The 12,888-nt window shown below is 49.4% G+C and overlaps 1 protein-coding gene across 1 annotated transcript; it reads left to right on the forward strand.

Annotated features, from left to right (window-relative positions):
• The first annotated feature begins 162 nt into the window (after window positions 1-162).
• Window positions 163-8,014, forward strand: FBXO39 (F-box protein 39). Its single transcript, XM_043477128.1, has 4 exons — window positions 163-380; window positions 4,366-5,471; window positions 7,164-7,340; window positions 7,677-8,014. The coding sequence occupies exons 2-4, from the start codon at window positions 4,446-4,448 to the stop codon at window positions 7,803-7,805; spliced, it is 1,332 nt and encodes a 443-aa protein (XP_043333063.1). The 5' UTR covers window positions 163-380; window positions 4,366-4,445; the 3' UTR covers window positions 7,806-8,014.
• Window positions 8,015-12,888: the final 4,874 nt, after the last annotated feature.

Consider the following 12,888-nt stretch of genomic DNA (forward strand, 5'->3'; position numbering starts at 1 on the left):
AACGATCGGGCCTGCACAACCCAAGTCCTGGGCAGAACCTCTTCCCGGCGTGCAGAGGGGCCGGGCAGGGGGCAGGGACTGTGGGGCCCAGCCTCCTGCCTCCCGTCCCTGGCCAGGGCGCCTCCCCGGCCGTCTGCGGGGTGGGGAGACCTGTCTTGGCCCCTCGACCTGCGCGATCACCCCCGGGTTTGGGCCCCGCGGCCTTGGGGATGCGCAGACCCCCGCAGGTGGCGGCGCGTCACAAAGGCGGCGGGCCGCTGGGCCTCTAGCCTCGGCCGGGCAGCGGGCGGCGGAGTTGGCGGCGGAGCCGAGGCGGCGCGGGCGGAGCAGGCCTGGCGCTCGCTGTCCCTGTAGCCGGAGAAGCAGGGCCCCGCGAACGGGTAACGCGCGGGGCGGGCTGGGCACCCCTCCTCTCCCGCCGCCCCCGGGAGGCTCCCGGGATCTCTCCGTACCCCGGGTGATGGAACAGCCAGGTTTCCTCCCAGGCTCGGCAGCTGTGTGAGGGGGTGAACCCAATCTAAGTTCACGCGTCTGGGTTCGAATCCTGCTCCCCACTTACCCATCTCATTCTCCTAACCTTCCAACACCTGTTTCCCCGTTCGTAAATACCTTCCTTACAGGGATGTTATTTAGAAGCACGTTGGCACCAACTTTCTGATGGCAGCAAACACTGGTGTAACATTTACTGTATGTCAGTCACTGTTCTAGTGTTTTCCGTCTATCAGCCCATTTAATCCCCCCAATGCTAGGAGAAAGGAACAGTTACCCCATCAGCAGATGTGGGGGGGCTTCCCAGGTGGTGCTAGTCGTAAAGAATCCGCCTGCCCATACAGCAGACAAAAGAGATGCAGGTTCGATCCCTGGGTGCGGAAGATCACCTGGAGTAGGAAATGGCAACCCACTCCGGTATTCTTGCCTGGAATATCCCATGGACAGAGCAGCCTGATGGGCTACAGTCCATGGGGTCGCAGAGTCTGGACACAACAGGGCACACACACACACATAGTTACATACTGCAGTCGACAGAACCAGAATCTAACCCACTAATCTACATTGCCTCTTGAGGGGTAGGGTAGGTTCCAGGTAATGACATGACTTTTGGAAGGCTTGCAACACCATTCCCAACCCACCAAAGAAGTTCTTCCAGCCCCACCCTATGGTTTAAAGTGTCTGATAACTATTCTGACCCTGTTACCTTGTTGAGGCAAAGGACTTCAGTTAGCTTTTGAATTGGTTTAGCTTTTTTCTTTTTTTTTCTTGGCAGCACTGTGAGTTTTCTGGGATCTTAGTTCCCTGTCCAGGGATGGAAACTGCGCCCCCTACAGTGGAAACCAGGAGTCAACCACTGGACCACCTTGGAATTGCCTGGTTTTAGCTTTTCTTGTGCACCTCTTAGGGCTTCCCTGGTAGGTCAGCTGATAAAGAATCACCTCCAATACAGGAGACCCCAGTTCAATTCCTGGGTAGGGAAGATCCAGTGGAGAAGGGATAGGCTGCCCACTCCAGTATTCTTGGGCTTCCCCGATGGCTCAAATGGTAAAGAATCTGCCTGCAATGCGGGAAACCTAGGTTCGATCCCTGGGTTATAGGTGACTTGCTCTACGCTAACTGCTGTGGGATGCCCTAGCCCCGGACAGTTTATATGTGAAGAAAGACACACTCTTTTTTCTTCATTAGTTAAAATACTTCCTCAAAAGAAGAATGAGGCTGTTCCTCATCCCAAGGAGTGTGTGGGTTTCATAGAGGAGAAGGGCTTCAAACACTGAGAGGGGAAAGAGAAGGGGGCAGGCTGAACCCACCAGAGCCCTGATCCTGGCTGGGGATAGGCTGCTACCAGTTTCCATGCAGAGGTCTATCTGGGTGGGAGATGGGAGGGCCAGCTGGAGGAAGGGACCAAATTGTTCAGTAGGTGATGATGGGGTAGTGAGGATAAAGGCATGGGGGAAACCTACAGGATCTCACTTGAGGATGCTCATCGCCACTGTGGTGTTGGGGAGAGCTGGAAGAGGCCTGGGGGCCCCTCATGGGGAGAATGAATAGGAGACTATCCACCACTAGATCTACTCAGATGACAGATGCAGTGTGAGACGTACACAGGGCAACGTGAGTGATGCTTACAGACATGGAACACACATTTGGCAAGCACACGCACAAACAAAATGAAGCACATCAAACACACTGGAATAGTTACCTATGGTGGGGAACGGTGAAGTGGGCCATTGAGTTAAAAGGGAATAAATGAATAAATGGGCTTCCCTCATGGTTCAAACAGTAAAGAATCTGCCTGCAATGCAGGTGACCCTGGTTTGATCCCTAGGTGAGGAAGATCCCCTGGAGAAGGGAATGGCTACTCACTTCAGTATTATTGCCTGGAAAATCCCATGGACAGAGGAGCTTGGTGGGCTATATATAGTCCATGGGTTCACATGGAGTCATAAAATCAAAGAGAGCTCTTGCACAGATGAATCTCTGTCCTGAACTGAAAATTATGAATAACTTGTCCCTCTGCATCCAAGGCCTGATAAGTAGAGCCAGGAAAAAAAGTACAATAGAAAATAAGAAAGCCCAGGTCTAGCCTCGGTCCTGTTACTAACTTACTGTGTGACCATAGGCAAGCCCCTTCACCTCTCTGTGCCTAGTTTCTATCTGTTAAAAAAACATTCAATTCTCAGGTCTCTTACAACTCTGAGTTTTTATGAGCCACAATGAATAAAGAAATCAATAAAAGCTTTATGGAGTCATAGGCCTTAAACCTTAAAAATGGAGGGTTGGAGAGAGGTAGAAAAAAGGAGGGTAGTTATCAGGCAGGAGAAACTCTGATAGCAAAGCCATGAAGATTACAGCAGATGGCTATGAAACGTCTGACCTAGGGCTCAGTGTATCTGCTAGGGCATTAGCCCAGCTCTTCCCTGGGACTCCCTAGCTTGACCGAGGTACCACCTGCAATTCAATCAAGTCAGAGACCTTCCAGTCTTCCCATTTCTCTGTTCACCAGTTGCCAAATCATGTCCACTAAAAAACTCACAATTCACCCCGATTCCCACTATCATGCTGCCCTAGGCCCAGGCTTCAAGCCTGGACTCTGCTCTAGACCATCCTTTCTCCACTCCCCCAGAGTATTCTTTCTTTACCTCAAGACTGTCCACATCACTTCTGGGCATGAGATCCTCAGACCTGCCCTGATGTCAGCCAAGGTTCTCCACCTTTGTTCGGTATCTCTGCCTTTTGGATAGAGACACATGTGTGCACAACTAGTTGCTTCAGTCCTGTCCAACTCTTTGCGACCCCATGGACTGTAGCCCGCCAGGCTCCTCTGTCCATGGGATTCTCCAGGCAAGAATACTCTAGTGGGTTGCCATTTCCTCCTCCAGGTGATCTTCCTGACCCAGAGATCGAACCCATGTCTCTTATGTCTCCTTCATTAGCAGGTGAGCTCTTTACCACTGGCATCACCTGGGAAGCCCCGAATACAGGCACAGCTATGAGCAGTGTTGCTCAACACAATGATTCATCCAGAGAAGAGGTCAGAATTCCTCTAGGACACAGCCTTTATCACATCATTCAGAGCATCTTGAAAGATGCCCTTGAGCCAGCACCTCCCACTGCCCCAGATCCAGGTTCATCACTCCTTGCCTGTCACCAATTAAGCTTCAAACAACTGTTAATTCCCTGAATATGAACACATCACATATGCTCACATCCTGTGGCTTCGCCCATCTTGTTCCCTTTTCCTGGAGTATACCAGATCCTCCACCACCAACCTATCTGCTTTGCAAACAGCTATTCACCCTGCAAACCTCAGCGCTCAGATGCCACCTCCTCCAAGCAGCCCTCTCTACAACTTCTTACCCAGAAAGAATTAATCATGCTTTGTTTGTGCTACCCTGCACCATGAATGGGCCTCCCAGGTGGCTCAGTGGGTGAAGAATCCTTCTGCCAATGCAGGAGATGCAAGAGACGTGGATTTGATTCCTGGGTCGAGAAGATCCCCTGGAGGAGGAAATGGCAACCCACTCCAGTATTCTTGCCTGGAGAATCCCATGGACAGAGGAGCTTGGTGGGCTACAGTCCATGGGGTCACAAAGAGTTCGGACACGACTGAAGCGACTGAGCAGAGACAGAGACACCACAAATATACCTGAGCCTTTTCTCATCTCCCACAGTGTTGTAACATGAGTCCTGGTCTGTGTTCCCACTAGACCCCTGCTGGGCTGTTAATCCTTGTGGGTGTACACTGTATGGTTTACTGATCTTTGTGCCCCATGCACCAGCCCAGTACTGACCCATGGGGCCGCAGAACAAGTTCATTGCATTAGGTTTAATATGTGTTTGGCAGGTAATGGTCTTCCTTTTTACTCCCCACAGAAAACAAGTGATTGCTTTTCTTTCCTCATTTTTGGAAGCCCTGCCCACCACGCAGCTGCAGTGGACATCCTGGTTCCCCAATGGATGAAGAAGACCAACTGATCCAGCCTCAAGACCAGAGCTGCTGGGCCACCCTGCCCGATGTGTGCCTGCGTCGTGTCTTCTGGTGGCTGGGAGACAGGGACAGGTCCAGAGCGGCCCTTGTCTGCAGGAAGTGGAACCAGATGATGTATTCGGCTGACCTCTGGCGATACAGGACCATCACGTTCAGTGGGAGACCTTCCAGGGTACACGCGTCTGAATTCGAGTCAGCCCTTTGGTATGTTAAGAAATTTGGTCGTTACCTGGAGCACCTGGAGATCAAATTCCTGAATCCTTACAATGCTGTCCTGACCAAGAAGTTCCAGGTCACCATGCGAGGCCTCCTCTCATGTCTAGGCAAGAGTAACAACCGTCTGAAATCTCTCTCCATCCAGCATCTCGAGTTGGACCGCCTGGTCTGGAGGAACAGCATCAGGAGCTCATTCATGAAAAGCTTGAGCTTCTTCTTGAAGAAGATGGGCAGACACCTGAACTATCTCAGCCTGAAGGGGGCCAGACTCACCACGGAACAAGGCTGCCACATCCTCAACTCCCTGAGCTACTTAAGGAATGAGAGCACAGTGTCAGAGCTCAACATCGAGGACTATTTCAGCCACCACCTCGCTGTCTACAGCAGTCCCCAGTTCAATAAGACCATGGCCACATTCCGCAACCTGGTGTCCCTGACCCTCAACTACAACTGCATCTCTGATGAGCTGCTGGAGAACCTGTGCGACAACAACGTTGGCACCCTCCGTACCATGAACATCAAGTGCCACATTCATGACCCCCATGGGCAGGTCATCTGGGGCATGTCTTGGGCCAAGCTGGCCAGGCACACCACCAGCCTAAAGGTCAACTTCTTCTTTGAGCGGGTCATGAAGTACGAGCGCCTGGCCCGGATCCTCTTGCAGGAGATCCCCATCAGGAGCATCAGTCTGAGAAGCTGCTATTTCAGCGACCCCGACTGGTCCATGAGACCCACGCTGACGGATCTCCTGCCCACCTTCCGGCATACTCTGCAGGTAGGTACGACCTGAGGGCCAGGAGGCCTGGGAGGAGTGGCCGCCCCTCTGGTTCCTGCTGCCTGCTCTCGAAAAGTGAGAGTGTTAGATGCTCAGCCATGTCCGACTCTTTTGTGACCCTGTGGACTGTAGCCTCCCAGGCTCCTCTGTCCATGGGATTCTCCAGGCAAGAATACTAGAGTGGGTTGCCATTTCCTTCTCCGGGGGATCTTCCTGACCCAGGGATTGAACCCAGGACTCCTGCAATGCAAGCAGCTTCTTTACCATCTGAGCCATCAGGGAAGCCTTAAATTGAGATTCTGAGAAAGGTCACCAAACTACGCCTCTCCTGGTCCCCAAGACCACAGCAGAGGACAAAAGCTACTGCTCGCTTCTTGTACATGAAACCCACTCTTGGTTGACTGTCCACCAAGGAAAGTGCCTATATCCCTGGCTCAGAACTCTGAGGTCCGAGCATGCAGGTGCCCCCACCAGTGACCAGCAGGTCGGCAGCCCCTTCCACTCATCCACCCAACACAGAAGCACACAGGACACAGTGCAGCTCCAAACCAGACAAAAACCCAAACTTGACCAAGTTACCAAAGAGCTCAGAGGTGTGGGCTGTTCTCTAATCTGGCAGCTCCCCATCTATAACATCAGCATCGTTTTATCCCCTACTAAGGACCTCACCATCTTCTCAAGTGGCTCAGTGGTAAAGAATCCATGACTACCAATGAAGGAGATGCAGTTTCGATTCCTGGGTTGGGAAGATCCCCTGGAGAAGGGCATGACAACCCACTCTGGTATTCTTGTCTGGAGAATCCCATGGACAGAGGAGCCTGGCGGGCTACAGTCCAGGCGATCACAAAGAGTCAGACACAACTGAGCGACTGAGTAACAAGGACCTCACACAAGGCTGTGAGGATGGATACACAGGGGTATATACACCACTACTGGCACTTTTCCTGGGGGTCCTGTGACTAAGCCTCCACACTCCCAATGCAGGGGACCCAGCTTTGATCCATGGTCAGGTAACTAGATCCCATATGACACAACTAAGAGTTTGCATGCCACAACTAAGACCCAGTGCAGTCAAGTAAGTTAATTAATTTATGCCACTTAATACATTTATAATTATATAATAAATAAATGATAAATTAATAAATTTATTAATAGACTTATAAATTAAGAAACACCAATACTTACAGTGAGGGATGACAAAGTGTGAAGAGGTCATTTATGCTCACACAGCCCTGAAGTGGGCAGGCAGACATCACACCACCTTTTGGTGTTGCCCATAGTCACCTGGCCGGTCCACTGCAGGGCCAGAAACACAACCTTGGTCTCCAGACTCTAAGTTCACTGCCTCAAAACTCCAAGTTTTGGAAACTTGGATGAGATCACTTGCATTCCCAAATCCCTTCCTCTGACAACTGCATGTCCAGTGTCCCTTATCCAAGGCACTGGAGGGGACTTCTCCGGTGGGCCAGTGGTTGAGACTCCACTTCCACTGCAGGAAGCATGGGTTTCAACCCTGGTCCTGATCAGGGAAACTAGGCTCCCGTATGCCGCGTGGCACGGCCAATAAATAAGTAAAACACTTGAACCACCACGGCCACCAGGCCAGTGCTGGATCATGAAAGTGCTATGAAATGATCCAGCTAAGTCCCGGCATCTCTGTTCACATTGTCTGCCCCATTGGTGCTTTTCCAGAAACTAACTTTTGAATTCAACAACAACCATGAGTCTCTGGATGAAGAGCTGCACCTCCTCATCTTATCCTGCAGGAAGTTGTTTTACTTCAAAATCTGGGCTTTCCTGGATGTTAAGTTTGTGGAGCGGATCCTAAAGAGTCGGGAGGAAGGGCAGTGTGCCCTGCGCACACTCAAGGTAAGAGCACCCTGGGGTGGGTTTCTCCCAAGGGAAGGGGCACAGGGGCTCCTAGGGGGCAGGTGTCCCGTCCTGGGATGAAGGTCAGGGATGAGGCAGGGCATGGAGGCTGGACGTCTCACAAGTCTGTCCCTTCTGTGAAATTGCTAATTTCCAAGGGAATCCGGAGCTTAGGATTAATAATTAGTAGTAATCACCCTTAGCATTAATAGTTGGGTTTGGGCTCTTCCTGATTCTGCCAACAATCGTACGGGTACCTCGTTTGGATTGTCTTCGGGGCCTGGGTGATGTAGTCACAGGGTGCATGTGTGGAGGTGTATTTCTCTGTCGGCACAGGTGAGAATTTATACAAACAGATATGAGACGAATGAAGAGGACAGGACACTGCGGGAAATTTACAGGAGGTACAGAAAGCTGATCGATTCAGAGCTTAACTATTTTGTCATCGCTTACCCCATGATGTAACCAGCACTCTCCAGAGAAAGAAAACCAGGAGCACTTTGAACCTGACAATCCAGTCCTCACAGAATGACACTTGGGGCATCCCCTACCCCCACCCCTTTGCCTCCTCTCTCTCCTTTTTAGCTGGTTTCACATCAACATGACACCGCAGCAATGCCTAGGATGTCATGCGAAGACCCCAGGTGACTTTAAAGTGCTATCTTTGCCAACTATCCAGGGGTGATTTCTCTTTTTTGTGGTTAAGTTTTGCTTTTTGAGTCTCAGTCAGCCATGGAGCTGAAAGCCCAAAGCCACTCAGAGCAAGTTCTTACTCAGGGACCCTGACTCTTGCTAACCTCGCTCCTGAAAATGTGCCAGGGAGCAAACAGAGCCACGATTTCCGTGAACTATCAGTGTCAGCTCAGAAAGGCTTTTTTTTTTAAAACAAGATTTGTTTATTTTTAATCTTTAGTCACACCCTGCAGCATGTGAGATCTTATTTCTCTGACCAGGCATTAAAACTGTACTCCTTGCATTAGAAGGCGGAGTCTTAACCATTGGACCGCCAGGGAAGTCCCCCAGAAACACCTTCTATCCTGGCTGACCTTCATGTCAGAGCCTCCTGCCACTGAAGCTGGCCAGGCCTAATCTCAGATGAATGAAATCTGCCAGCAGGTCCTCCAGCAAAGCAGGGAGTTTCCCACGTGTAGACAGAGACTCTCAGGACCAGAACTCCTTCCCACAGGAGCTCAGCTCCTAATCTGTTGGTGTTATGGACTCAGATCTCCCAAACCTGCTTTTGTGGTTCTCCTTTATTTTCCCCATCCAGGCAGCATGGTGCTCAGTCTGCTACGAAAGCTCAGTTCTCCCGTGGGGCTGAACCAGAAGTAACCGTGACCTTCATAGTCACAAAGCATCTGTAATGTCCTGGAGAAATGTCCCTGATACAATGCTAAGTGAAAAAGGCAGGACACAAAACTGTGTTTCGTGTGATATCAAACACCATAAAATACAAGTACAGGATTTTTTTTTAAGCATAGGAGAGATATACCAAAAATGTTAATAGTGATCTCTGAGTGGTGGGATTATGAGTGATTTTTATTTTCCTTTATATGCTGTCCTCTATTTCTCAGATTTTCTACAAAGACCACGTGCTATTTTTATAGTCACAGGGAAACATGATGTATTTTAAATGGGGAGTATGGATAAATTCCTGAGCCCATGCTGTTAACATGGATTGCTTCTGGTCTTTTGAGATTTTGTGCATATAGTTCTATCTAGGGTTTTTTTCCCCAATAGATATAAATTAATAAAATCTCAGGATATTTTTGACAAGTGTCTCACTTCAGATTTTATCTCATCTTTTGCATGTTGTATCCATATTTATGCTTAGCTTTTCAGGTCTTTATTAAAGCTCATTCTTATCTAGTGCTTTTCAATTTTCACAGCATTTCCACAATCACTGTCTGATCTGAATGTCCCTGCAATGCTGTTGGGTGCCTATGGTTCCTGTTTCATGAACATTCAGAACAAAATCAGCACTGGCAAGGGGTTCAGGGTCCCTATCTGGTTACCAAACTCAGGTTGAACTGTTTGTTGCTCAAAAAAATCAATATTAAGTGACAAGTGTTGGGTAAAAGGAAAGATAGCTTTGTTGAGGAAGCCAGCAATCCTGGGAAGAAGGTAGACTCATGTCCCAAAGAACCAACTCACCACTGGTGATCAGCGGGCAAGAGCTTTTAAAGAGGAGTTTTAGGGGTGAGGCAGGTGGGGGGCCACATGCAGAACAGCACAATCAGCTCAATCATCTTGAGATTGATCTGGCTATGTTTTGATCAGCCTCATTATTTTTAAAAGACAACTTTATTTATTTTTGCCTGCATTGGGTCTTAGTTGCAGCATGTGGGATCCTTTGTTATGGCACACAGACTTCTCTAGTTGTGGTACACGAGCTGTGTAGTTTGCAGCTAATGGGCTCTCGAATTGAGGCGCTGGTTCAGTAGTTGTGGCGCACAGACTTAGTTGCTCCATGGCCTGTGGGATCTTAGTTCCCCAACCAGAGATCAAACCCACATCCCTTACACTGGAAGGTGGATTTTTTTACCACTGCACCACCTAAATATTTTTTTTTAAGTGAATAGCATTGTCAACTAATTATACAGTAGTGAGGAATAAAATACAGTAGTGAGGAATAAAATGTACACACAGAACAATGGTTATATTAGCAATATGCATGTTATTATAATCTAAGGGTGACCATATCCTCCAGCATAGAAGCTTCTTTTCTTCCTCCCCAAGATCTTCCACTCCGTGTTGTCTAACCCACTGAACGAATGTGACCTGGGTCACCCCTGATGACGGCTCTAGAGGTGGTCTAACTGTTCATTTCAAAGTCATTTCCAAAAGACATTTCTCTCATATGACTTTTTAAACCCTTCTAAGTCACAATCTAACCTTGTCACTCACCCATGTAATTGATGACCTGCCTGTGACTGAATAATTAAGCAACTTTAGAGAAACACAAGTCCAAGAAGAATGACAGGTGTTTACTGAAGTAACAGCTAATAGCAGAAAAGTATGATCAGCTATAAAGTCCACCAGCTTGGGAATCGGTGACCGGAAAGTGAAAGTGATGCTTGCTCAGTCATGTCCGACTCTTTGTGACCCCATGGACTGTGGCCCGCCAGGCTCCTCTGTCCATGGGATTCTCCAGGCAAGAATACTGGAGTGGGTAGCCATGCCCTTCTCCAGGGGATCTTCCTGACCCAGGGATCGAACCCAGGTCTCCCGCATTACGGGCAGATTCTTTACCATCTGAGCCACCAGGGAAACCTAAGTGCTGGTAATTCTGCATCATGCAGCAATTTAAAGACAGAGGTGGGTCTTCGTGTCTTGACATGGACACCCTTCAAGACGTGCTAAGTGAGAAAAGCAAGCTGCAGGGCTCTCCTGCAGGAGCAGGACTTGACTCTCCAGACAGGCTCCTGACTTGGGCCCCTGAGGCCCCTCTGATTCTGGGGCTCATGAAGCTCCCTGCTACGCCCCCTGGTGGCCTCCTGGCTGCCATCCCGACCCCAACCCCACCCAAGACCAGCCACCCAGAAAAGCAACCCCAGAAGGCAGGAGCCAGTGTCTGCCTGCCTCCTTCAGGGTCCCAGATGCTGAAGACCAGAGTTTCCTTTCATGGTGGTCAAGGAAATCAGAGAACAGCAATCCCCGTTCGGACTTGTTCTCTGGGGCTGGCTCATCATCACACCTTTGAATTGAATACTGGGAAGGCCGATGTCTTTTCTGGACACTCTGCACTGGCAAAATTTCCAGGGTCACTTCAAGTTATAAAAGTCTCATTTCAGTAACTGCAGTTTTGAGAGCCATACAGAGTGGTCAGATTCAGAGATGGAGGGTAGAATGGTGCTTCCTGGGGGCAGGGGCAGCGGGTGGGGGTAGGGGGGTGGTAATGGGGAGTTCTTGTTTAGCAGACATGGGGTTTCAGTTGGGCTTGATGAAAGGGTTCTGGAGATGGGTACACAACAATACCCAACTGGGTATGCAACAATTCGGTCCTGCTGAATTCTACATTTTAAAACGGTTAAAATGAGAAATTGGATGTTATGTGTATTTTACCACAATAAAAGATGTACAAAGGGGAGGAGAGAGGGTGAGATGTATGGAAAGAGTAACATGGAAACTTATACAATCCTATGTAAAATAGATAGCCAATGGGAATTTGCTGTATGGCTAAGGAAACTCAAACAGGAGCTCTGTCTCAACCTAGAGGGGTAGGATGGGGAGGGAGATGGGAGGGAGGTTCAAAAGGGAGGGGATATATGTATATCTATGACAGGTCATGGTGGAGAGGTCTAACAGAATGTGGTCCACTGGAGAAGGGAATGGCAAACCACTTCAGTATTCTTGCCTTGAGAGCCCCATGAACAGTACGAAAAGGCAAAAAGATAGGACAGGACAGGGAGGCCTGGCATGCTGCAATTCATGGGGTCGCAAAGAGTCGGACACGACTGAGCGACTGATCTGACCTGATGGCTGATTCATGATGAGGTTTGACAGAAAACAACAAAATTCTGTAAAGCAATTATCCTCCAATAAAAAATAAATAAATTTTTTAAAAAAGACTACAAGCCAAAAAACAAAAAACAAAATTTATTTAAGGTTAAAAACATCTCTTCTGCACCTTCCCGATCTATTTTGGGTAGATAGCACACAGCCGGGGAACAGTGCATGCGAGTCTGTGTGTCTGTATGCGAGAGGAACTCTGTGTGGGGGAATGAATGTTGCTCCCCTTCCCCTCTGCTCACACATCTTGAGATCCTCTTCCTCACTCACTCACTGGGCTGCTTTGGCTTCCTCCAGAGTTGAAATAGGGGAGAGAGAGCAGCAAGTCTGTCACGCATTCTACTCTAAAAATCAGTTTTGGGGACCTCCCTGGCAGACCAGTGGTTAAGACTCCCAGGGCCAGGGGCTCCATTTCCATCCCTGGTGGGGGAACTCAGGAACTCTGGTGGGGTTCCATCCCTAGTTCGGGTTCCACGCCTGGTCATGCCACATGCCCTGTGGTACGGCCAAAAAGAATACTAATTAAAAAAGTTTTTTAATCAAATTCTAACTAGTACTGGGTGACCTGCCACACATCTCCCCAGGCGTGCTAGGGGTAGAAAGCTGACTCTTCATCTAGTGACTCGTGAAAGTTCTTTCCAACCCTGCAGCCCACACCATTACCGGAGTCTCTCACCCACAAGTCTCACCCTTGGTCTGGAGGGGCCCCTGACCCTAGGCCCACAGGCAGCCTTGCTTCTGCTGCTGCTACTAAGTCGCTTCAGTCGTGTCCGACTCTGTGCGACAGCATAGACGGCAGCCCACCAGGCTCCATCGTCCCTGGGATTCTCCAGACAACAACACTGGAGTGGGTTGCCATTTTCTTCTCCAATGCATGAAAGTGAAAAGGGAAATGAAGTCGCTCATTCGTGTCCGACTCTTCGCGACCCCATGGACTGCAGCCTACCAGGCTCCTCCGTCCATGGGATTCCCCAGGCAAGAGTACTGGAGTGGGGTGCCATTGCCTCCTCCAACAGGCAGCCTTAGGTTTCAGCGT

The sequence above is a fragment of the Cervus canadensis genome, chromosome 1 (assembly GCF_019320065.1).
Source record: "Cervus canadensis isolate Bull #8, Minnesota chromosome 1, ASM1932006v1, whole genome shotgun sequence".
NCBI lineage: Eukaryota > Metazoa > Chordata > Mammalia > Artiodactyla > Cervidae > Cervus > Cervus canadensis.